This window comes from Ambystoma mexicanum, chromosome 5q, assembly GCF_040938575.1.
Source record: "Ambystoma mexicanum isolate Mex_15411 chromosome 5q, UKY_AmexF1_1, whole genome shotgun sequence".
In the NCBI taxonomy this organism is placed as follows: Eukaryota; Metazoa; Chordata; class Amphibia; order Caudata; family Ambystomatidae; genus Ambystoma; species Ambystoma mexicanum.
Window position 1 is genome coordinate 613,295,119 of NC_090933.1, and position 26,657 is coordinate 613,321,775.

The window sequence follows — 26,657 nt, forward strand, 5'->3', positions numbered from 1 at the left end:
TGTTTCTCCAGCAGCTGGAGCGGCTTCGGAGCATGGTAGCCAGAAGCTCTCTGAGCTCGGCTGGCACTGCCAACATACAACGTGGAACTCCTCGAACCGGGAGTCCTCGCTCCAGGTATTTTACTGAGACAGCAGCTACCTCGTGATATCAAAGCCCTCTCCTGGCTGTGCGCAAACAGTGTGGTTATGCCCTGGCCCTGGCGGCGGCATTGATCAGCAGTATTGCAAGCTGGCACCAAGCTGCAGAGCTCGAGCTCCCTGGCGAGCAGGTTGCTGAGGAAGCCCCGTGCTGCAGTGTTCCGATAGTCGGGGAGATGCGCTCCGGCGCCATCGTATCGGCCACTCTGATATTGTGTCGGGGAAGAAAAATTGTATGTGCCACAGGATCCTGCTGGCATTACGAGCAGCCTTCTGCATGACTTGGAGGTCCCCCACCACATGGGCTCCAGGAAACAAGGAACCCCTATACTACAATGGAGATTGTCTATATGCAGAGGCCACAGTTCATGGTTGCCTAGTGTCATCAAGCACTCAGAACAGCTTTGGGCCCAGTGAGTCGAGGGGCATATAGAAAACAAGCGGGAACAATGACATTGTGCTACAATTTGTGCAGTATTTTTAATTTTTTATTTTTGTATTTCTAAAGCGCCTACAGCCCGGAGGCATCGAGGCGCTGTTTCAAAAAGATGTCTTAGTTGCATGAACAGGCGGCAATGTTTATCAAATAGATTTGGCTTCTGGGAATTGGGTTTATGTTTATCCCATGCTGGAACATTACTGTGAGCTGTGGTTCCTGGCTGGCAATTGGTGGTTACATAGGGAGTGAAAAGTACAGAGCCTGCTCTGTAAAGCCTGTTTGGCCCGGTGCTCCTTCCAGCTGTTGAGCCTGCTCCCTGAGACAGCATGCTCCCGGCCTCTGCTGGTGCACCCCCTAATCCAGTTTGCATCCCAGAGCAGCCATGGCCAATTACACCATGAAGACTAGCAAAACCAAGTATAGACCGACGACCTCCATCAAATACATGGTACAACAGATGAAGCCAACCTCTGTTGGCCCAGCCAGCTCAGATCTTGCCCCAAATTCAGACTTGGATGCGCACGCTGCGACAAAGGGCGACATAAGGCATCTACTCCAGTCCATTCAAAAAGAGATGGCCACTACTTTGCAGGTATTGAAAGGCTTCTTTCAGGAGCTGGCACACAATGTGCAGCAGACTAAATCTAGGTTGGAAGACTTGGAGACTGCTTTCTGCAACCAGACGAACTCCTACGAACAACTGTAACAGATGGTAGCAGCGCTTGAGGCCCATAGAATTTCCTCTGATGAGAAGCAAGAAAATTCTGAAAATCGTTCACAATGGAACAGTATCCGCGTTAGAGGGATTCCCAGGGAGGTGAATGACCAGGAATTGGAGGCATATGTTCGAGACCTGTTCCAGGACATATTAGGAGAAACGGAGGTGGATCACACGCTTGACTGGACTCATAGGGACTCATTACGAGGTTGCCGGTCCGGTAACAGCAGTACTGGTAAGCTTGCTGGTACCGTTGTTACCGGACCGCCAAACTACGAGTTCTGCTTGCGGGAGCATTTCAGCCCACCAGGTCTAACCTAGCGGGTGGAACGGCACTTGTGTATAGGCGCGTTACAAATGCCTTATCATATCATATCACCCGCTAGCAGAACTCGACGGATGCACCGGCACCATTCATGAATGATGCTGATGCATCCGACCTCCCCATTCCAATGGGACTGAAATGGGAATGGCGAGTAAAAATTACTGCCACCCGGCAATGGGCAATTACCGGGTCCGCCGGGGCTGGAATGCCCCGGTAATTGCCCATTGCCGGTGCCGGTAATTTCTTTACTCTGACATGGGTCATAATGAGGCCCATAGTCTATTCTAATTTTCAACCACGCCAAAACCTGCTCCAGATGTGTTAACGAGTGTACATTTCTTTAAAAGTAAAGAGCTCATCTTCCAGAAGACCAGAGTGCAATGAGGGATCCTATTCAGGGGGCCTCTTTGCAATTGTTCCAAGACCTAGCACAAGGGACTATCCAAACACATAAGGTGATGAGGCCACCGGCCCAGTGGTTGGGGAGCAAAATTATATGATATGAGTCATTTGTAACGCGCCTGTACACAAGTGTTTCTAGGTGCGACAAGACAAGGGGGGGGACACCGGGGGAGAACAAGACAAATGATCTCACTAGGCCTTGTGTCATTCAGATCGTGCAAGTGCAACAGCGCAAGCAAGTGCAAGTGGAAGGGAGAGGGCAAGTGTCAGGAAGAGGAAAAGGGGAAGTGCATCAGGGAAGCATTGCTCCGAGTGAGTGCAGCAAGGGCAGTGTGGCTCTGGGTAAGTGCCAGGAGGCAGGGGTCTGTAGGTTTAGTTACATCCCCTAAGTGCATGGTGGGCCCGGAGGCAGTGCAGGGGAAACTGATCAAGGAAGAGACTGGTACCTAGTGAGAATCAGGGGGTAGCCAAGCAACCAGTCAGTGCAGCAGAGAGGTAGGTCAACAGGGGAGAGAGCGCGATAGAGAAAGCAGGGGCCAAAACAAAGGTCTTGATCAGCTGCCAGAACTTCAGGTGGTCCAGCTCAATTTCCACCGGGGCAGGGAGGCCATACCAGAGGGAGGCACCTGCAGAGGAGATAGATCTACCCCCCACTCTAAGCCTGGAAAAGCGACTGACCCTCAGTGAGTTGGAGGTAGCTGAGCGAAGGGCTCGTAAAGGAAGGTAGTTTGGAAGAGAGAATTGGATGTAGAGCGGGCCACGGCTACAGAAAGCCTTGTGGACGATGCAGCCACCAGAAGCTGGAGAGATACAGTGCCAAGGCTTGAGGCCAACGATAAGTCTTGCAGTCCTGTTCTGGACTAGTTGCAGAGGGCAGAGCAAGGCAGATTGAGAGAGAGGCTGTTGCAGTAGTCCATCCTAGCGAGAACCAGTGCTCTGGAGACAGTGAGCTTCTGGGGGACAGTAAGAAAAGGAAGAATACCTCTGAGGAGGTGCAGCTGGTAGTGGGCCGCCTTGGCAAGGTCTGTGATGTGAGGAGAGAGGGAGAGGGAGAGGGAAAGAGTGGAATCGAAGATGACGCAAGGTTTTTTGCCCCACAGGAAGGCGAAGGAAGAGGGCCCAAGGAGGGCGGCTAGAGTCAGAGAGGGAAAGCGGGAGCAGTGGTCCCGATGAGCAAGATCTCAGTCTTACTGGCATTAAGGCAGAGATTGTTGGAGGTGCACCAATCCTGAATCACAGATATACTGTCCGGAATTAGCGAGACAGAAGAGGAGGCTGATGGGAGCCTGAAAGAGAACTGAGTGTCATCCGCATAACACTGAAAGTTGGAGGAGAAGGTAGAGATCAGGTGGGCCAAAGGGGCCAAGTAGACATTGAAAAACCAGAGTGAGAGGATAGAGCCCTGGGGAACATCACATGTGGTGACGGAGGTGGTGAAGAGAAAGGACTCAAGTTGGACCTGGGAGGGTCAGTCCAGGAGGAAAGAGGTCAACCACTCCAGGGCATGATCCGTGATGCCCAGTTTCTCGCAGTCAATTAATCAGGATGGTGTGATTGACCGTGTCAAAAGCAGAGGAAAGGTCCAGGAGGATGAGAACAGAAGGAAGGCTAGAGTCGAGATTTGAGAGCAGATCTTCACGGGTGTTTAGGAGAGCAGTTTCCATGCCTCTGGCTGCTCTGAAGCCAGACTGATGGTCATGGACACAACCAACAGATTCAGCGTGGAGAGTAAGCTGGGAGAGGGCCAGCTTTTCCAGGAGTTTGCCTAGGAGAGGAGTGATAGAGATCAGGCGATGGTTTGCCCGATAGTTGGGGTCAGCAGAAGGCTTTTTAAGGAGGAGTGCACAAAGGAGTGTTTGAGGAGAGAGGGGAAGGAACCAGTGGCAAATGAGTGACTGCAGAAATCAGCCAAGGCTAGAGCGAGGGTGTCCATGTGGTTCTTGATGGTTCTGGAGGAACAGGGGAGAACCTGTTTTGACGACACTTTCATAGATCGGACTTGTCTAGAAACATCATCAGGTGTTGTCATGGAGAAAGATGAGCAAGGAGGCTGAGAGGGAGAATTGGCCAGAGGCGGGCCAAGAGAGATAGGGGGAGAGAAATAGGTAGAGGGAGAGGAAGAGGAGAGAGAGAGAGAGGACAGAATGCCCTGGGTTTTAGTGGTGAAGTGAGAAGCCAGGGCTGTAGAGAGGGCATGGGAAGGAACAGGAGAGGTACAGAGCGCAGAAGGATTGGCCAGCTCCTTGCAGATTTTAAAGAGTTTGGCCGTGTTAATAGAGGCCACAGAGACACAGCTTGGATTTGGAACCTCTTCTTGGACAGGACAGAGAGTCTGTATTGCCTTTGGAGCTGGTGGCAGACCAGTTTGTCAAAGGATGCGCCTGAAGCCCTCCACTTCCTCTCATCCACCCTGCACAGGGTAGCGAGGTCGGAGTCATACCAAGAGTTGCACTTGGAGGTAGGCTTTAGACGTCTTCTCATGGCAGTGGCAAGGATGTCCAGACGTCAGGTGAGAGGACAGCAGAAAGTGGTCAGTCCAAGAGAGCGGGGTCGTGAGGGGGTTAGAGAGGGGGATGTCTGAGGAGATGAGAACATCCAGGGTGTGTCAAGCAGAGTGTGTAGAATGGAAAGAGAAAGCATGTTGCAGAGGTTGAGGAAGAGCCCAGCGAAGGGATTACTAGCATCCAGTAGATGTTGAGTTCTCAGAAGAGGAGAAGGAGAGTTCAGTCCACTCAGAGAGGAAAAGGGCAATCTTATCAGGAGGCCTGTACATGGTGGCCACAGTCAGAGAGCGGCCAGGAGAGATGAGATAGAGAGCTTGCAGACCAGGCATTCAAAGGAGGAGTAAGCCTTCGTAGGAATGACAGAGGCAGGGACCCACTCCGGAAAGATCAGTGCTACTCCACCTCTGGGTCGGTTGGTTCTGAGCTCGGAGAGTATTTTGTAGCCATCAGGGAGGAGAGTGTCAAAGCTTGTGAGAGAGCTGACGATGAACATGTCTTGATGAGAGCAAACACATCCAGGTCAAGTTCTTCGAGGAGGTGGCAGATGTCATAGGAGTGTTTGACAGCAGAGCGAGTGTTGAGAGTAGCAACGTGGAACAGGTTGCCACATTTGAAGCCTTCTGGGGTGGGGTACAGGCTCGAGGTGCACTCGGTGGAAGTGGGAGAGGGGCTCGAGAGTGGGCATAGGAAGAAGCGGGAGCAGGCATAGTAGCCAGAGAGGTGCTAGTAGGAGAAGCAGGAGAATAAAGGAGGTTGATGAGACGCGGGAGACGCCTATCGAAAGGAGGAGATTAGGCTGAGAGCCCTGGACAAAGACACTACCATTCAGATAGACAATAATGATGGTCTTGGAGGAGTGGAAGGAGGTTAAGAGGACCTCCCACTGAATGCCACCATTAATGGGAGAGGAAGAGATAGGAGAGAGAACCGATACTGTATGAGTGATCCATTGGTCTGGTCAGGGAACGATAAAGAGGATGTCGGTAAGACTCTGTCTGGAGGAAGCACTGATGCAGGTATCGGCGATAGGGAGGCCTGGGTTGGAGACCAGGGTGGCCCTCTTGAACGTCTTCCTTCCAGACTTGGTGAGAGAGATAGGATAGGTGATAGAGTGGTAATTGGAGAAGATGGGAGAAACGGAAAGCACCATAGAGGGTGCGAAGAGGAAAGTAGGAAGGCGAGACACAGGCCAGCGGTGCACCACGCAGGAAACGCAGGGTCGGGGGACACAGAGTAGGGACACACAGAAGGAGCAGACAGGAGACGCACAACAGTACAAGGTACACCCAGCAGGGTTGGGGACCCAACTAGTGGGAGAGAACCTAATGGAGTAGCCTTGACATTACAGGCCTAGTTATAAACACAACAGCAATGCAAAAGACTTACCTAGGGAAATGAGAATGGTGGCTGAAAAACGGAGGTGCTAAAGGGTGGTGCGGTAAGTGAAATAGAAATAGGGTTACCCCTTTGGCATCCTTATCAAACTGGATGGCGTTCAGCACAAGCTCACCATCCTTCGAGCAGCTATTGAGTGTCTAAAGACCCCGGAAAGTGAAATACACTTCACTGAGGGCATGGGTCAGGAAGCCCCTTTGGCAGACTGGTCCAAAGCACAATCAAGGAGGAGCAGATGTAATAATTGCAGGCACCCCTCAATGGACAGATGGGAAAGAAGCGTGGACTCGGAAGGTCCTACTTGATGGCTGTGTTTGTTGCCTCTGTGATGGGGCGCTCAGTATGCTGTGCCAGACTGTAAAGCTTTTTTAATGGTTTTTATGGTTTCGCTCTGTGGTTTTGATGTGGTTTCAATATGCGGTATTGCTAGAGTTCAGGAACAGTTGAGAGGTCATTGGGAGCATGTGCGCCCACTCTGGTATTTTTGACCTCCTGGTTATCCCGGACAAGGTTGGTTTTTTTTTTAATTCCTTTTCCTTTTTGTATATGTTTTGTATTATTTGATTCATACAGTGTGGTGAGGTTGAAGACGTTCACCAGTGATCTTGAAGTGGGAGGCGAAGTTCTGGGATTCCCTAGTCATCCAGGGTTTGATTGGCCAGCGAGGTAGGATTATGCTGGGTTGACTCTCAGATGGCTGCCATGAAAATGGTCTCTGTGAATGTCCAAGGGCTGAATACTTGGAGGAAAAGGAAGTGTGTGCTTTCTAAATTGGTGGAGTTAAAGGCTGTTATTGCTCTACTCCAGGAGACACATTTATTAAGGAAGTACTGACGAGGCTATGTTCCAGTTGGTTTCCCCACCAATGTTTTGCCTCTTCCCCACAGAAGAAGGCGGGTGTTGCAAATCTTGTGGCCAATTCTCTCCGCTTTGAGAAAATGTATGTTATCCGGGATGCCCAGGGAAGATGTGTGGGGCTTAACTTGTGGGTTGTGGGCAGAGATCTGACCCTGGTTTCCATTTCTGGTCCGAATCAGCAGCATGATGTTTTTCTTTTGCACAAGTGTTCCCTCATATTACCCAGTTTAAGCGGGGGGCGGGGGGACGTGGTCTTGTGGTTGGGGGCGACTTTAATGTGGTGCTAGATTCCCGGATGGACAGATCAAGCCCAGTCGCTGTGTAAGAAGCAGCAAAAACAGTCTCCCTCATACAAGCTATGGTAGACTTGCAGTTAGTTGATGCGTGGCGACATTTACATCCTCAGGATTTTACTCACTTCTCGCATGTGGACCGCAGTTATTCTAGGTTTGACCATTTGTTTGTTTCTCAGCCCCTATCCCCGGGGATCAGCTGGGCTACTATAGAACTATCATTGGCGTCAGATTACTCCCTTGTTACATTACAGTTCAACGCCTTCGGGTTGGGCATAAGGAAGACCAATGTATGAAAACTGAATGATTCCCTTTTAGCCGACGCAGCATCTTGCGCCACCATTTCCGAGAAGATCACCCAGTATTTCCAGGACAATTTAAATGGGACTGTCCCTATAGCAACAGTATGGGATGCCTTTAACCCCACATTGCCTGGCGAGCTTATTAGTTTGGTTTCTGCGCGTAAAAGAGTCTAACAGCCCAACGAGGACAAGCCGAAGAGAAGGTACAGGAGTGGGAAACCCGATACAAAAGGGATGGTACAGCGGAAGTGCAGTCTACAGCAGTCCACCTACTCGATTTGACAGAGGTTTCTTTGTTGCTGCTCTATTCAAGGACTTATTTGCTAAAAGCATCTGATCCAGTTTGCAGAAGGCACGTTCTAGCTGTGAGGAAAAACAGTGCCTTCTGCTTTAAGGGAACACTGTGGTGTGCATGCCGGGCCCCACCCCCCTGCTGGTTCTGACTCTTAAAATCCTGCGAGATCTGTGAAGCGGCCACGAAGTGCAGTGGAAGTGCAGTCTACGGCGGTCCATGGCAGGCAACTGAAGTCCAGGTAACGCTTTTCCAGCAGAAAGTAAACCTAAAGAAACGCTCAAGGCTGATACTTGCTACTGATTCCTGTGGGATTCAAGGAGAAAGGTCTCCTTAAACACTGAGGGCTACTGTGCCACGGAGACTGTTGTGCGTAGTCCCTTTGATCCATGGTTAAACGGTAGTTTGATACAAATGGCATCTAGAGCTAACCGGGAGACAATTCTCTTGACTGTGGTGGTTAATTTGCCTTTCTTAGATGCCATACTCCTAAGTCCGTCGAAAAATACAGGCTTAGTACAACCACCATCAACCAGTTTTGGCGGATATCCTCTTACTCCTAATATCCACATCAGTGCTCAAACGACCTCCCACAACAACATTCTTCAGGATAATTTGACTATTGCAACTAATAATGATCAGGGCAAAACACTTGTTGACAATTAAGAGAGTTCATCTGTTTACCTGAACGTTGACAGGGTTGGTCAGGACGAGACAGTGGGTGGGGGAGGATCGAACGTGGAAAGTACATCGCCCTCGAAAGTGACGAAGATGATCATCGATAAGATTCCGGCAACCAATGGTGTTGTGGGTCTAAGACCCTTTGAAATGCCCCAAACAATTAACATAGACCCCTCTCTTGGGGGAATGGGCAGAACCAAAGGACAAAAGTTTGGAAAACGTTGACGTTTATACATTTGGAGTTCCTGCTAGTAAAGTGCATCTAAATGCTTCCCTGCAACACAAGGCAGCTTCTAAATGGAAACCAACTGGACTAACACCATCCTCCTTGCAGGGAACTCGGCGCTTTTTCTATACCAGGAAGAGTGACATAGAACCCTCTATGATCGCCCAGTTGACGAGTCAAAATATTCAAGGATCGTTTACCTTGGAATTTAAAGGAAAATCGCTTACAAGTCAGACAGTGTCTGACCCCCTCATCGCTATCTATAGATGGGTTAAATCGTTCTTGCCTTTCGAAACCTCAGGATCATAGAAATGATGAAACTCAAGATGAGAATCTAGGGGTTACAGAGAGTCTGTATGAGTCGATTCCCGAAAATGATCGTCTAGAGCCAAGATTGATAAGGACCTGCTTTCTTGGCCCAGTAAGGCCAACAAACAAAGTATGGTAGAATCTAAAACATCCCACGATATGAATCCGACTCTCAGGCAAAACACAAACAAGACACTCCCCCCGAAAGCAGACCCTGAATAAGCACCAATGCCAGGATTCCTATCCAACCGACGAAGATCTACTGATGGTCATGGCAGCCACTCAGGTCAAGGAACAGAGGGAAGCAAAAAACAATTGACGCTCGAATGATCGCGGCATATGCCATAACCATAACTCCATTTATGAAACTGATAGAAATGCAAAACAACCAGCTAAAAGATCAGACCACCGTCATAGCAATGCTACACTCCAAAATGGTATTTGTGGAGAGATTCATTACAGCACTTCAATCGAATTTAGATAAAAATTCGGACCAAATAACAGAAATTTAGAAAAGTATTCTTGATCCGATCATATACACCCTAACAGTAGGTCTGTCTTCAGAAGGACCAGTGCTTGAAGACCGCTCAATCCTGAAAGAGTGTACCGGATCGGCAGAGGCCAATATCCAGCCTTCTTTGGGAAACCGAAGAGTGGCTGATCGCGACAAGAAGGCTCATGAATGTAACATCAAATGTGAATCGGAGGTAGGCATCCATGTGGTTCGGGTAGATCCAATGAATAGGAGCTCCAGTGAAACAACAATGAAGAAAACAGATAGTGTCTACCCACGTCTGGAAATTCACAGCAACTAGGCATGGTCCCGTCAACTGCAAGTAAAAACCCTCCATCAACCCTGTTGGAGTATCAATTCTTTAATAAGGCTTATCGGGGAGAAACCGGCTCACCTGACACAAAAAAAAACTCAAAAACAAAGAAAACCTTTAAAAAGCAAAAGGATGACCCAAAAAAGGCAGGTTCAACAAACATCGACCGTGCCATTATCAACCAAATTAAAAGCCACTACAAATGTGGTTGCGGGGCCCAAAGCAACTGTCAAAAACAACAATAAAAATCTATCTCTACCACGCAATATAACTAAGCCAGGTAAGGCAGTAATATTTGAAAGGAGCAACAAAACAAGTTTAACTATAAGTAGAGAAGACAAATCGGAGTGTGACTCGAGAGGAGTAGAAGAGACGGTTTAGGTGGATGGTGAGATGGACATAGACCAAGAAGTAGCAGAAAACATCTTGCTAAACCTCTCTACTTACTCAGATGAAGGTGACTGTGACGAGTCTGACGGTACGGATATGACGTCTGGGAAGCATCGGGAACATGGTGACCCGAGGGTTTCAAGGCCTCCAAATCGGCCATCCGTCGAAAATGAAACCGTGGAAGTACCTTTAATGCAAGGCCCGACCAGGACTACATCTCATGGAAATAAAAACATGCAACCGAGTCAGCTCCCCGTAATTACTGGATAGAAAACTAGAGTCCACTAAAACTCATCTGTTAGAGAATGTTTTTGTGACAGAGCCCACTGAGGGTAATTGTCAACCAAACTATGAATATAAGACGCTGGAATAACGGAGAAATGAACTGTTAGCCCACAAAGATGGTGATACCACACTGGGGAGTAGACCGGTTTTTCCAGACCTGGAAAAACGAAGAATCACACAAGGTGAAGAAAAAAAGGGTGAAGCTAGAATGAGTAGAAGACAAGAGACTCCAGAGTTTAAACAGACAGTAGCCACAACACAAAACAAACAATTCTGCCAATGAAACCTATAGATTGTCCTTGGAGAGGATACTTAGAATTTATGGCCAGCTTATAATGAACAGGGTCAACGTAATGAGACTCTTGTATAGTATTCCGGCACTTCGATCAATTAAATCCAAGCTCTTACACCTTATGGAATTTCCCAATGAACAGCGGCACGATAGACTAATTCTCTACTTTTCATCCCGTGACGTGAAAGATCTGCTTGATAGGGAAGGTCATAAACTCAGTAAGTCAGGGATTTTTGTGAAAGAATTGGAAGAGGACTCATCTCAAACAATTCGGCAAATTAAAGTTCATGAGCGGAAATCATTTGAGGACTAAAGGAAACAAAACAAAAAAAACTGTGGTCGGGACGAGCATCTCTTGAAAGCTCCCCTATATATGGAGTCTGGAGAATCGTTTTGGAACAGAAAAACCAACCAAGTGGTGGGCATAAAAGAAGGAAAGAGAGTAGTCCCACTGAAAAGTGCGGAGGGTGCACGTGGAAAGCCAGAGGAAGACTGGGGCTGGTTAGCTGGCGTCTTGGGGGCTAGATCATAACACCCACAGCATGGGGAGAGCGGCCCTACATTAGGAACCACCTCTGGTAGTTGGAACACTAGGGGGTTCACCCATCTTTTTGGACAGGGCGACATCAACTTTGAGGACTACGATGTCCTATGTCTACAGGAAACTTGGTTAAGGGAAGCACCACTTCTTGAAGGATTCGAAATCCACATAACTAAGCAAACAAAGGTATATCAGGCGACCTTTTGCCAGTTTTATCACGGCTATCAAGAGATCAAGCGGTTTTGTGGTATTATCGTCTACAAATCTGAATCCTTTGACACAATTTACAACCATGAAAAGCTCTGCTCAGATGGATCGGGACTGGTGGACCCTGCTGATTTGTAATCTTTATTGGAACCCTGCATCCCAGTTGACCAAGAACTTCATGGATTTGGTCCTGGAGCAAATAAATGAAGGGAGAGTAGTTTGGAAAAAATCTCGATATCCTGGTATGTAGAGATCTAAACATGGTTTGCTTTAACAAAGACTTGGAGCCTATAAAAGAACTTCAAACCCTTGCGAACTTGAACATACAAAGAGGCTTAAGCTGGAAAAAGGAATTAAAAGATAGAAACATCTATATGGTCAACAGCAATTTAAAAGGTAATATCCCGCCTGTGGCTACTTGGAAGAGAGGTAAATACTCGGGCATGTTTGACTACATATTTGTCACACTGAACCTTCTCGGTAAACTAAGCACTATGAATGTAATGACATCTAAATGTAGTGATCATAACATACTACATTTAAAAGGGAGGCACTGGGCTGAAAACTACACGACTACTGATTTCCATCAAAAAAGACTTAACTACGAGGTTACACCGGGGGGAAATTGCCTAAGAGGTAATCAGCGAGGTGTCAAATTTGATTAAAAGCCTAATCACCACAACTAGCGAGAATGACAACTCCTCTAAGGGGATTCTGCATTATCCAGTTGTGCTAAGGGCCTTTTGTCAAAAACCAGATAAAAACTATAAAGGTGTCTTCTCAGCAACCCATATGTACAATGAACACATCGCAAAAAGAAAAAGAATTAAAGAAACTGGGTCGTCTCTCCAAAAAATATAAACATAGCTGCCCTTAAACGAGGAAACCAGCCTTTAAAAACTGGATGAAAAACCTCAAGTCCCAAATCCTTCAACAAGATGGCGAGAGGATGTTAAAACTAACCAGTTACTAACCGTATACTTACTTGCAACCGCAAGTAAGTATACGGCTGAAATTTGGAAAATACAGAATGCCTTATCAGCACCGGAACATGCCAAAATATCAAACTCGCTGCCTTCTAAAGTTTGGGGGGACTACTATGGAATAATCTTCAGCGACAGCATTCAGATGAGGCCCAAGTCGATTGAACCTGTGAGTGTCACCTGGAACTTTCACTTCGACAGGAATGATGTTGTCAATTTAATCAAAAAATCAAGCAACTCAAGAGCCGAGGGGCATGATGGCCTAAATCATGCTATTTTGAAAAGATCCCGAACATTGGGCGACCTTTGTGCTGGAGCTTTTTAAAGGAATGAAGGACAAAGTCCATATCGCAATCTTGGACAAAGTCCATTGTGGTTCCCATTTTCAAGAGGGGAGATAGGTCTCTTCCATCTAACTATAGACCTATCGACCTTCTCGATGTGGCGGGTGAAATTGTTTGCAGCTATTCTTCTAAAGGAACTTAACTCTTGGAGCCTGGTGACTAAACATCAAGACGCTTGGCAGTCCAGCTTTAGAAAGGGAATTGGGACAGGACTTAACCTCTTCCTCGTCAACCTGTTAAAGTGCAAGGTGAAAACCAAGAAAATAAAAAGGATTCATGTAGCATCGATTGACCTAGAGCAAGCTTTCGATTCCATAGACAGAAACATCCTTTGGTACAAACTGCAGAAATGGGGCTGCCCACTCGATCTTAGAGAGGCCCTGGAAGCACTACATAAGGAAACTACATTCAGAGTAAGATTGGACCAGAAGGGATCGCTATCGAAAGAAATGAAATCATCTAAGGGCTTGAAGCAGGGTTGTCGATTAGCGCCAGCAATCTTTAGTCTGTTTATATTGGATATCGAAGAGGCTTTTGTCAACATAAGATGCTTTCCTCCTAGAATAGCAGGCACAGCGTTGGGTAGGCTTCTGTTTGCCGACAATCTGTTGTTGCTTTACCAAACTGAAATTGGGCTGCAGAGGCAACTAAGGGCTTTGGAGACATATGTGGAAAGAAATGCCCTGAAGATTTATGCGAAAAAGTCCAAGGTCTTAACACTGGGCGACACAAGGAAACAAAAACCAACAAAAGATCATGGAAATTAAATGGCGAATAAATTCCAGAGGTTGCCTCTATGGTTTACTTGGGCGCAATCTTGAATGACAGTCTAAATGACGTCCCAGGCCTAGCGGCAGGAAAGAGTAAAGCCACCCACCTTGCTTCTCAAGCCAAAGTTATTGAGCAAAGGCTGTGCAAATTCTCTCTAGTTCCTGTGATAGACTTTTATAAATGAGTGTCTCCCATCTTAACCCATGGAGCCGAAGCACAGCTTTTTCTACCTAGTACAACTTGGCTAAGGCTAGAGGGTCTGTTCTGGAGGCAAGTTTTACTCATGCCCCTCTCACTACCAGTGGTCATTATTCGCAGGGAGCTGGGCCTGATTTTGCTATACATGACCATGGTGTGGAAATCTCTATCATTCTATAGGAAATGCCTGAACCCGCCTGGGAAAGGCAGGTTTAAAATTCTTAATGCAGCTTTGAGTAAACCAGAAGAGATGGCCCTAGCCGAGTGGAAAAACATATGTAGATCAATACTGACAAGTATAGGAGTATGTGAAGATATCTTAGCTGAAAAAACCCTGATCGTGTCAAAGGAAAGCTATTCGACATGGATTGGATAAATACCCAAGGAAGGATACACGCTAAAATCAGGGGAGTTGCTAACTAATGACTACCGAAAAAGAGGTAAAGTGATCTTATACATAAATAAGTTCCCATCTTCAACATCTAGACAAAACATCATGAGATTTCGCTTTAATTTATATCCAACCAGAGAAGTCACTGAGAGAAGAAAAAGAGATGGTGATAAAAGAATTGTGTCCTGTAGACTGTGCAACCATGAACTGGAAAGTTTACGACCCCTTACGCTGCAATGTGTGTCCTTAAACCTCTTCAGATCGAAGCATCTGGGAAAATTCCTTGCGGAACAAACCTTGTCCACAGCGGGAGAATGGTGGAAAATCCTGAGACAAGGAAATAGGATATCTATGACTCTGGCCTTATTAGCTTTTTTTGAAAGATATATTTGAGCAGTTGTCCAAAGTGGGGTAAACTGATTGACATTGACTAGAAGACCTAGAACAAATAGGACTAATGAGCTTTATGTCAGTGTCTGTTGAATTGTAAAAGATGAAATGCTTTCTTACGTTTAATGTAATCGTGGGCTCTTCGTTTTTCTTTTTTTTTTCTTTCTTTTCTCGTTTTTCTTTTGCCTTTTTTGTGTTTTTTTTTTGTTTGCGTTCCTTTAACCTTCTGTAGAGCATAAAAGGTTTAAATTGAAAACCAAAATGCCAAATAAAATTAAAAAAACAAAAGGGATGGATCTAGAAAGACATGTAGACAATTGCAGGTGGCAAGCGCAGAACAGAATGCGGTCTGGGCGGATGCCATTTCTCATAAATTGCTTAGGACTAAGCATTTCTACTTTAGTGCTTCCAATAAGGCTTTGCGCATCCTGGCATCTAAACTCAAAGCCCAGAAGAATAGAAACACGGTTGGGTGCTTAAGGGATGCAGCAGCTGAATTAAACGAGGACAAACCTACAAAAATGCATATTCTATAGCATTATTACACATCTCCAACCCTTTACTTTCTGCTAGACATGACAATCTTCCATTCTTATTCTACTTGATCTTTCTGCTGCTTTTGATACTGTTGATCACACTATTCTGCTTTCTTCTCTCTTGGTTTATTGGGCTCTGTGCTTAGCTGGTTTAAATCCTATCTTTCCGACCACACTTATTCCGTTTCTTGGGCGGGCCAGTCTTCTACCAACCTGCTCCTCTTAGGTGTTTCACAAGGTTCCGTTGTTGGACCGCTTCTCTTTTCTTTACATACAATTCCTCTTTCTGACCTTAATTCCTCATTTAACATGTCTTGTCATTTTTATGCAGACGATTCACAAATAGTCGTCTTCTCGTCTTTTTCTTCTTCTCTTCATAACACTGTGGGCCTTATTACGAGTATGGCGGTAAGGCAACAACGGCGCCGGTATTGCTACGGCACCGTTGTTACCATACCACCATACTAAGAGTTCTGCTCGAGGGTGCCCTTGCAACCACCTGGTCTGACCAGGTGGCCGTACCAGCACCCGCAAGCCGAACTTGATGGTAATACTGGTACCGTTATTAACAGTACTGGTGCTACCACCCTCCCCATTCCCATTGAGCCCCATGGGGCCGAATGAGGATGGGGAGTCCCTTATTACCGGCACCGCGAATGGGAAATTACCGGGTCCGCCAAACTCTGCATGACCCAGTAATTGCCCATTCGCGGGTGCTGGAAAAAAAAATGGGTACCGGCAGCAGCCGAGCCTGTACTACAGACACGGCTTCCGCCAGCCTCGTAATGAGGCCCTGTTTCTTTCTGTCTGCTCACAGTCCAATCCTGGGTGGCTTCTACATTTCTTCCTCTTAACCCTTATAAAATGGAGGTTCTTTTATTTCCTACATCTTCCCCTACTCCTGTCTCGCCTTCCCCCCTGGCATTCCCCCCGGAATTCTTTTCCCTTTTCCTTTATTTCTTTCTCATCCTTCGCCCGAAATCTTGGTGTCACCTTTGACCCTTCGACTTTCCTTTTCCCTACACATTTCCCTTAAACATTTCCAATACTGCTCGCTCTGCTCGCTTCCATCTGTATGATCTTCGCAGTGCCCGGCCTTTTTTTATCATTTATGACTACTAAACCTTTAATTTACTCCCTTGTTTGTTCTCGTTTAAACTATTGCTCTGTTCTTTTATTGGGTTTTCCTGAAATTCTTCTTACTCCTCAAAACTGTTTTCAATTCTGCTACTCGCTTGTTTATTCAACTTCCTTTTATTTCTTCTATTATCCCTCGTATCTTTGCTCTCTTGCTTCCTTTAATTCTCCTCCGCATTCACTTCGCCCTGAATCTTTTTCTTCTATCAGTTCCTAAGCCGCCTTGTGCTTCTTCCCGGTTTCGTTCTTTCTCGCTTCTTGCATCTAAACACTAGAACACTCTTCCCCTTTCTATTCATGCTTCATCTACCTATCATATAATTTGCTCCCAACTAAAAACCCATCATCTTCTTTCTCTCTCTTCAGCTAGCAGAATTGATGGCAAATCAAACAATATAATTACTGTTGTACTGTGTAAATTAATTAACTTTTGTAATGCTCTTTGGCGAAAGCGTTCTATAAATGTAATACAAATACAAAAGACATAGTAGTGTTGTCTGGTACCAAGCCCCGAACGTGTTCCTTGATGTCATTTGGAAGTGTCTTTAGAACCTTGTTGAGTTCTCTTTTTATATCATTTGGTTGGATCTTCCTGCAGCTTTGTATAATATCTTGTCAGAAAGTTGTCTGTGCTCTTCCTGTGCATAGTCCCTGGTGAAGAACAGCTCCTCCTTCGCCTGCTGTTTTGATTGTAATACTCTATTTGTTGTTCAGGGATTGTATAGCCTCCTGGTCTGTGGGTGTCCGGTTATAAGGCTTTTTAATGTGCTTGTCCAGTATGGCAGTTGTTGCTCTGTCTGAAAATTTCAATGTATCAATCCAGATTCAGGTTGCGTCCATTTTCATGGGTCCAGTTGGAGTTCTGCTTCTTTTCTCGGTTTGTGCCCCAGTTGTTCATCATTTCATTGCTGGCCTGGCTGTCATCTGTTTGTCATGAAATAATTCCTTTAGCCTGAGTCATCTGAAGAAGGCTTCAAGATCACTGCACAATTCAATTTTGTCGATGGGTACTGCTGAATGTTGCCCACCTTGAGTGTACTGGCTTTTCTGCCTGTGTTGGGGCATTGTTTGAGAAGGTGACAATGCAGTCCTCTTTTTGGATAGTGTCTTTTCCCTGCTCTCATGTTGTTGTGTATTGCCTCTGTATGTCTTAATCTGTGTAAGTGTTTCAAGCATTTTTGTCTTGTTGTTTAGAAGAGATTCCTGAGTCTTTTTTTGTTGGTCAGTCCTGTCTTCTATGTGAGTTTTCAAGAGATTGAATGTACAAACAATAACACATATACCTCTTTGTAGAGTTTTTTACACAATAATTGCATCTCTTACCGCATGTTCGAGTGCCAGGTTCCCCCCAATGGCCCTCGCAGCACTCTCCTCTGCCTTGGAACACCTGCCTTCTCCTCACAACTGGAGGACTCTGGAATGGACAGCTTTCCCAGCAGCATCCAAACGAAATCCTCTTCGAGGGTTGGAGTCCAAAACATGATTCCAGAAGTGGTGCAAGACCTCTTCTTTTAAAGGCAAAATCCTACAGGTGATTGGCCTAAAGAAAGCCTGCCTTAGTGGTTCAATCGCTGTTCTTACAAGTACAGGACTTTGCCTTTCTGACATCACACCCAAGTCAGACAGAAACAAGATGAAAGTCTTCCCCAATTGTACAGAGCTCTCCTGTCTACACTGACCCCGCCCCTACCCAACTCTTTAGGATCAAAGGTGGTGTGAGCCTACTCCCTTTGAATGGGTGTGAGCCTTTGATTGGGTGTGATCCTTTGATGCCTGGACCCAGGACAGCAGCCTGTTGTGCACTTGTCTGTGGAGGAGTGTGTTACCTACCCTCACAAAGAGATCAAATGAGAGGCATGGGCAATCCGGTTCCTGTCCTGTCTGTGTGCTAGGATCAGCATGTCTAGCCAGAATACACGTCCCCTTCCACAGCTGAGCTTTCTCACAGGAACTGACACATGTATGACATCAAAAAGGATGCGACTAGAATGAATATATTTGGGGCCATGCTCCATACCTTAACCCAGGCATAGCTTATCTTTACAGTTTACCCTGCCACGAGCATGGTCTACTTATGATGATCATAGTTTTTGTACAGGGGCGCATATCTTAAATGCAGCTCCTGTGCTGCAGAGACGTGGCTGTAACTGTAGCTGTCAAATTGGCAACTCTGACCTCTGAACCTGGTCTTTGTCACTGGTAGAGGAGGCGCTGCATGTCGGTATGCTGATGCAGCAAGGTACAGCTACACTCTATGCTTTTGATATGGAGCATATGAAAGCGGAATCTGATCAGCAGACTACCCTTTCAGAGATGCAATTACCTGCATGATTTGCGTTAATACATAAAAGCCAGGGCTTCACACTCTTGTCAGATGGCCATTCATCACACTTACATTGTTGGAAACATTTTCAGTTGAAACAATTATTGCATTGAATATTCATGATAATCTGTGTCAATACTCAGTATCCATATTTGGGAGTTTTCCCTTCGAGTGTCCTACACTGTTACGACAGAGTTATCTGTAGGACTGCTTGTGTGTCCCGAGATAGTCCCATTAAATGGCTGTGCAGGGTCCTGGCCCAGAAACATTTAAGATGTGAGATTTTATCATTTTCGTAAACGCTAACTGGTGTTTGTTAAGCTGACAGGCTGGAAGTTCAAAAGGTAACTCTGCATTGGCTCCAAATTTCTGATTCATAGTTTACCTGTATCAAGCAATCATTAGGTACTACAGTTGTGCCTTTTTTGTGGGTGAATGTTTGATCCTATTGTTCTATCCGCATACATTGCTTTGTGGAAACTGCATAGCTTTTTAAAATTGAATGCAACCTTCATCAGAATCTCAAGCAGTTGATTAAGAGGTAAGCATTTCCTCTAGTAACAAAGTAGGTCTACTTTTCTATGTCCGAATATATGTAAGTTTTCTTCAAACTGCTCATTTCAAAGTTTGAGTTGGACATTATTTCAACTGGGATGATCCACTAAAAGAACATTTATGTTCCAAGGTTTCAAGAATGCAGCCCAGGAGACATTGGATTGCAGCATGTGTTGGCTTTCCGGAAAAAGGGCCCAGGGGATATTGTAAATGAACTTTTTAAAGAGGCAAAGGAACATGGAGCTGTGCCACTGGATGAAGCTACAGATGACTGCAGTAAAACAAAAGTAAGCATGAGACTGAAGCTGTTCCATAAGAAATACATTTCAGCTTAGCAATAAAAACTGGAATTTTCCTTCGATTGTTAACATTATATGGATATTTGTTAGAGGTTAAAATTGAAAATTAAATATTTAAGTTGTGTGTCTTCACTTCCACAGTATTTGCAACAAAAGACTCATGTATTCAATTAGTTGCCCAAATGCACTCTATGTAGGGGAAAAAACTCCCTCTTGCTATTTTATAATCCGTAAAGAAACCTTTTCCATTTAGTTATGAAATGCAAGTGCTAGGTTATGTAGATTTCTTGAAACGGTTTACTTAAATGATTTGAAGAACTTCTTGTTAAAAAAAAAAAGAAAGTCTTATTCAAACAACGACAAATTTGAAATATCCCATCCTCTCAAGGACATAGTATAATTCTCTCTAAGAAGTACAATAGATGTCATGACAGTAGAAATGTTCACTGACTTCATTTGTCCCGACGCATTTCAGATATCCACTTATATCCTTTTCAAGGGAAAATTATGCCATATTCCTACAATGTAATAGAATCACACTTTAGCTCATCTACCTAGTTAAAGAAGCCATTAGCACGTCAATTAACATATATAACCAACCTTCAAAACACAGTATTTCACTCAAACATATAAACATCTGCAAATCAAAAAAAGAATACCATCAGAGTTCAATTCATGAAAAATCCCTGAGAATTACACATTGTGTTTGCGAAAAGGAGCAAGAGAAATAATGCTCACCTATCCGTGTTCAGTAGTTCAAACATATACACATTTATGCAGACCACTTCAAGATAGGGCCACTTATGTATCACCTGCAACATAATACATTCCATTTTGAATCGGGACGTCTAGAATGTCCCTGTATATTGTGTAACCCACACTTAGCGCTATTCATCTCGCCTGTAGAAAGTAACCGTATGCACGGAAAGCGAGGCACAGATCTGGCGAACCAGTCTTTTTACTCGCATCCGTGATATTTAAAGCCAGCGGCGGCATATCAATGTGACCAGGAAACCGAAGTCCTTTGAAGTTTTGAATCACCGGAGCGGCCACCATCTTGGAGTGGTACTCGTGTAACCACAAATTTAGTATAGCCATAGATTTCCTAAATTCTTCATTTCCATTCCAATATTTCACTTCTAAAGAAGCCACTAATAATCATGTAATCATGTACAGGTACCAAGCTAGATTCAATTTAAGACCCTCGAGAAGTAAATCCAACTCTGAGCTCAGACCCAAGGGATATCTATGTACACGCTATTGGTGTACCTCAAGACAATTCCTCCCATCTGCTAAAATGACAATTTCTTTGAGGATCCAGTCATAGATCCGGACAACAAGTACGATGCCTTTTACCCCATGTCTGTTATGATACATCCATGTTAACTGACCGACCAAAGCCAAGTCAGGATCTACAGCGCTACAGTGCGGCTGCCATTTTAAAATGGTCTTATCACCAATATAACTTTTTTTTATGCCTATGTTATGTAGTTCTGATAACTTCAACACCATTAAGGTAATCCCGAATCACCTAACTTAAATATGACACAAATGTCAACAATACCCCACTGAGGGATTTACGTTTTTAATAAGAAAATACAAGAGGCAAATAAAATAATCTCTCCAATGTAGGATCAAGTTTAAGTAGCTGCCAGTTCCTAGTGACAATTTTACGAATTCTTGAACTTTGTTCATAAAATGTGGCGGTGTAAACCAATGACAGTCCTGTCTTATTAGTTTTGGGCATCAGTAGTGTATCCCGTCATATCTGACCAGCTTGTTGTGCTGTAGACTCAACCAATTAATTGGTGTACTGTAGTTCCATATATAGTTCAATATTTTAGATTGTTTTTGAAACTCCTCGTCATAGTAAATGATACATTTACATGGAAGATTTATGACATGGACTGGTATAAGGACTCTGAGTAACCCTCGGAATTTAAAGTTAAATATTATGACGGAACTATTTGATAAGGATTTATGCTATAAGATTGTGAGCAGTGTATCTATTCTGACAGAAAATAATGAAAGGTATACATCCTAACATTTTATTGTGTTATGATTAATGAGTAGGTTCATTTGGACCCCAGGGATGGGTTCAGTGGTCTTTGGTGATATTTCGTGACATGCACTGCTATAACCTGTGGGTAGTCTTGACCTTTGTGTCATATTTGTTAGGTGATTCTGAAATACCTTAATGCGGTTGTGGGTATCCTAACTACACACCCAAGACATAAAAAGATGTGATATTGGCGATAAGACCATTTTAAAATGGCGGCTGCACTCTAGCGATGTAGATCCTGTCTTGACTTTGGCCGGTCAGTTACGTGGATGTATCATAATAGTCACGGGATACAAGGCATTGTACTGGTTGATCCGGATCTATGCCTTGATCCTTGAAGAAATTGTCATTTTATTAGGGGGGAGGAATTGTCTTGAGGTACACCAATAGTGTGGAGATGGATATACCCTGGGTTTGAGCTCTGAGTTGGATTTACTTCTCGAGGGGCTTCAATTGAATCAAGATTGGTGCATGTACATGATTATTAGTGGTTCCTTTAGAAGTGCAATGTTGCAATAGAAATGAAGAATTTAGGAACCATTTGTGGTTACACAAGTACCTCTCCAAAATGGCGGCTGCTCCGGCGAATCCCAATTTGACAGGGCTTCGGTTTCTTGGTCCCGTGGGTACGCCGCCGCTGGCTTGAAATATCACAGAAGTGAGGCAACACACTGGTTCGCCAGATCTGTGCCTCACTTTCTGTGCATAAGGTTAATTTCTACAGGCGAGATGAATAGCGCTAAGTGGAGGTTACACAATGTATGGGGACATTATAGACATCCAGATTCTAAACGGAATGTGTTATGTTGTAGGGGATGCATACGTGGCCCTATCTTGAAGTGGTCTACATAACTGTGTATATTGTTGAACTACTGAACACGGATAGGTCAGCATTATTTCTCTTGCTCAAATACGATGTGTGTAATTTTCAGGAGTTTTTGTGAATTCAATTCTGATAGTATTTGATTTCTGATTTGCAGGTGTTTATATGTTTGAGTGAAATAATGCTGTGTTTTGAAGGTTGGTTATATATATTCATTGAATGTAAGGAACTCATGGTGGCAACAGTAAAGACCGACACAAGTGATCACAGTTCAAGGGTGTTTATTAAGCTGTATGCGCAGGTTGGAAGAACGCCTAATCTAAACCTAAATCTAAGATGGGGGCAAGCTATGGCCATCAAATAATAAGACAGTCCTACTGGCGTCTTGTCAAATAAAAGAGCCTCAACAAAAAAGAAAACACTTTTGCTAATCCCTACAACTTAATACAAAAAGAGTGTGGGATGGAGAACCGATAGGGGGCGTGGCGTAAGATGGCCGTGGGCTAGTGGAGCTCCTGACAACTGAGATGAAGCCGCACAAAAATGAAGGAAACCACAGTCAAATCCCGACACAAATGAAGGAGATCTAAGAGCTCACCTCCAGGATCCAGAGAAATCAAAGGCCAACCAAATCAGACCCGAAATCGGAACCAATCGGACCACAGCACCAAGGCTCCTGCAAAAGCCTGCCAAAAACGGCTCACCCAGCTGCCGGGAGACGGAGCACTGCGACAAGAGCTGTTGAGATAGGACGAACACAGGCCGCGGAAAGCGGAGGGGTGGACACCTGTCCCCATCCCAAATCGGCACAGGGGCCCGGCAAACCCCGCTGCTCACACCGAGGAGCAGCCATATCAACTGGGAAAGACCCCCAGGCGGTGAGGGGGGGCACCGCAGCACCCCCACAGTGGACGGCCTTGGAAGGCGAAGGCGCCGACAACTCGGGGTGCAGCGCTGAAAAATCACCCCAGGCCGCTGAACCACCTCGCACCTTATCCAGAGAGCGGGACATCCGCTGGCGAGAACGCCTGGAGCTGCAGGAACCGACTTACAAGTAAGCAGGAAGGGGGAGGAGGAGGGCCCGGAACAGCCTCGACAAGCGGGGAGGCACTCCGGCCCCCAACAGGTGTAGTGTGCCTCACAAGCACACTTAACGGATGGCACCCCCGTGGCCTAACCCTCTGCCACAACCAAAGGGCATCCGCCTCCGCACCAGTAGATCACATGGAGAGCAGAGGAACCACACCAACAACGCGCCCCCAAACGGAGACCGGACCCGGCACACACCTCGGCGTAGCTGAGATCCCCCCCCACCCACCAGGGAAGTACAGTCGCACTAAAATGCTACTAACAAACAGCGGGAGGCCCACCCAACACACAAAGACAAGGGGCCACAACCCACCACCAGGCAGGCCTCTCCAAGAGAACCAGGCGCAACTCGGGCACAACCGGAGACAGGGCAGACACCGCACCCAGCAAAGGGGAGAGTCACCCATTGAGAAACACGAGGGCAGGCGCTCAGCGAGGGAGGGCAAGGACCCAGAATGAAGTTGGAGCACAAGGGCCACCCAGCCTGGAACCTAATATCCCTAAAGTCCAACCGCACCACTCCAGGAGGGGGATACCAAACGCCCCTGACACGAGTAATCGCAAAGATACCCGCACACCAAACCTGATGTGCCATAGGACGCCACTGCAACAAAAACGAGGGAGGGCGCAGCAAATTGAGACCCATCCACTACCGCTCGACATCACGCAGTTCCAGGGGTGAGCAACTAGCAGAGAGCGAGCCCTCCCCATGGCGAATTCCCACCACCCACATGACCTGGAGGACGGAGACTGCCCAGATAACTGAGCACTAAGCAAGAACACAAGCTTGCGGACAGCCGATCAGCTCCTCTGCCGACCATCAGAAACACACCGGCCCCACCCCACCCTCGGCTCTACAGCACCAGAGGCAACCGGCTGGTAGAAGAGCTAGGGGGCACACCCGAAGGTGATCACACATCATATGCCAGGCACTCACACCCTTGTGGGGAAAGAGGTGACCTGCCAACAGCCAAACGCATCGGGACCTGCCGAACCGCTGCAGACAAGACGACACTACAGGAAGCAGCGTAGGAACCAGAAGAGGCACCGCGAGCCACCAACTTGGATGATGGCCCGAAGAAGATTTGGCGCAACAGATCGAACGGGTATGCAAAAAGAAAGCCGCAACCAAGCAGCACAAGAACCAACAGCCCTCACTCCCACACTGCCCAACCAACCAAGAAGGTCCAATAGGAATAAAACCGAGATGGACGTCCAGACACCGCTGCAGACCATCCTGGCAGAGATGCGGATCATCGGGCAATGAACCCAAGAAACAAAAAACACCGTACTGGACATCAAGCGTGACCTGCAGGACGTGCAAACCCGTTTGGCTGCCCAGTCAGAGCTCATCACCGATAATGAACAATGGATCCGCACGGTCGAAAATAACCAGGCAACAGTGGAGACAGACTTAGACGGGGTGATCAGAGAAGTGCAAAGACTTGGGGAGAAAATAGACGATCAAGAAAATCGCTCCCGCCGGAACAACCTACGGGTGGTGGATATTCCCGAGAACGTCGAGGGAGTGAACCTTGAGACGTTCATCCATGACTTCCTACGATACACCTTTAAGATCGAGAACTCATAATCGAGAGGGCACACAAGGTACCAATACTGAAACCGGCAGCGGATCAACGCCCACAGATCATAACAATGCGCCTTCTCAACTTCCAGCACAAGATGACAATCCTGAAGGCCTACAGGGCGGCATGTCTGATCAAAATAGGAACTGCAGACATACGCATTTACAATGGCTACTCGTTGAAAGTATCCAGGAGACGCAAAGAATACAATCCAGTCTTTGAAGCAGTGAAAAACTCTGACATCGGCCAATATCTGAGATTCCCAGCAACGTGGTGTGTCCAACACGACAAACGATGGCACATCTTCGAGGACCCAGAGACAGCATGGCGCTTCCTCCAACAGCACGACATAGTTACTACAGAATTTGAACGAATACCACCAGAGACGCAGCGACCAGAATGACCCCCCCCCCCTCTGCCAGGACGGGCCACAATCAAGTGGAAAATGGCATCAAAACAGTCGATGCCCTAAAGGATGGGAACCAAAGCGCTGACAGCGCCGGGCCTTGCTACTAACAGATCACTCCCCATCTGACAACTCTACATGCCCTTAAAAAAACCTGGCCCACCTGCACACTCTGGATCCATGCACCAGGCGCCTCAAACGCTTCTCCTTTAGAAAACCAAGCGCACACGAACTACGAACAGCGCGCAGATACAGTCGTCCCCGGCGACACAAAGCCAGCCGCTCCCCCGGAAGGAACACTCGGCGGCAAGAAAAAGCACCCGGAGTCAGGTGTGGCAGGAGGTCATGGGACACACCTGCCCCTCATACCCTCTTGACATGGCACACTTGCCATGTGTTGGGCATAGGCGATTGATTAGACCTACCCAGCGTTTGAATTTTGTCATTTGGTTAAGAGTTGGGGAAAGCTCCTGTTGGAGCCAAAATGAGTTGCTCCACTGCAATATTGACACACAACCCGCACCTCCGAAGACACATACATTAAGGCAATGACCACAGCCATCAACTTAGTGACACTTAACATACAGGGCCTAGGGCACACTATCAAACGCAGAAGAATGCTCAACAGTATGTGGGACCTCCAAGGAGACATAATATTCCTCCAGGAAACACATCTAGGACTAGCGGGATCAGGGAAGCTACAACGCGGATGGGTGGCCACGGCAATCCACTCCCTTCACCATGGGAAGAGAGGGGTATCCATACTCATTAACAAGCGGATCCCATTCCCGGTCAGACATACCCTTGCAGACACGGAAGGTACATACATACTGGTTCAAGGCCTACTCCATCTCTACCCTGTTACACTCCTCAATGTATGTGCACTCACCACGGACACCCCATCCTTTTTCACGCAGATGTTCACGGCCTGTGCACAATTTATGGGCAACCTTACGTTCATAGGGGGAGACCTGAACGTAACCATAAACCCCCAGCTGGATTGCCAAGGTACGACTGTAGGGGGCACCGGCACATCGAAGAAACGAGCAGCCCTCATGGCAATTATCCATGACATACACCTAATAGACATCTGGAGGGATATCCACAGGCAGAAACCAGACTACACATTCTACTCACATCCACACGACTGTTACTCTCGGCTAGACTAATGGTTAATACCCGCTAACGCATGCTACCTGGCGACAGAATGCACTATCCTCCCGACCACACTATCTGATCACGCCCCGGTCCTCCTATGCATCTCCCTACCAGACACTATACACAAACCACCCCCGTGGCGGGTGAACCTACGCATGTTCCACTATCCCGACATAACAGAG

At 46.3% G+C, this 26,657-nt stretch overlaps 1 protein-coding gene across 7 annotated transcripts in view; it reads left to right on the forward strand.

The window, feature by feature from the left end:
• Positions 1-26,657, forward strand: part of UBXN2B (UBX domain protein 2B) — a 696,122-nt gene that overhangs the window by 268,943 nt on the left and 400,522 nt on the right. For all 7 annotated transcript variants that reach the window (XM_069621083.1, XM_069621081.1, XM_069621082.1 and 4 more), the window contains one exon: positions 19,183-19,339. In XM_069621083.1, the coding sequence (XP_069477184.1) occupies positions 19,183-19,339 (157 nt within the window). The remainder of the gene's footprint in view (positions 1-19,182; positions 19,340-26,657) is intronic.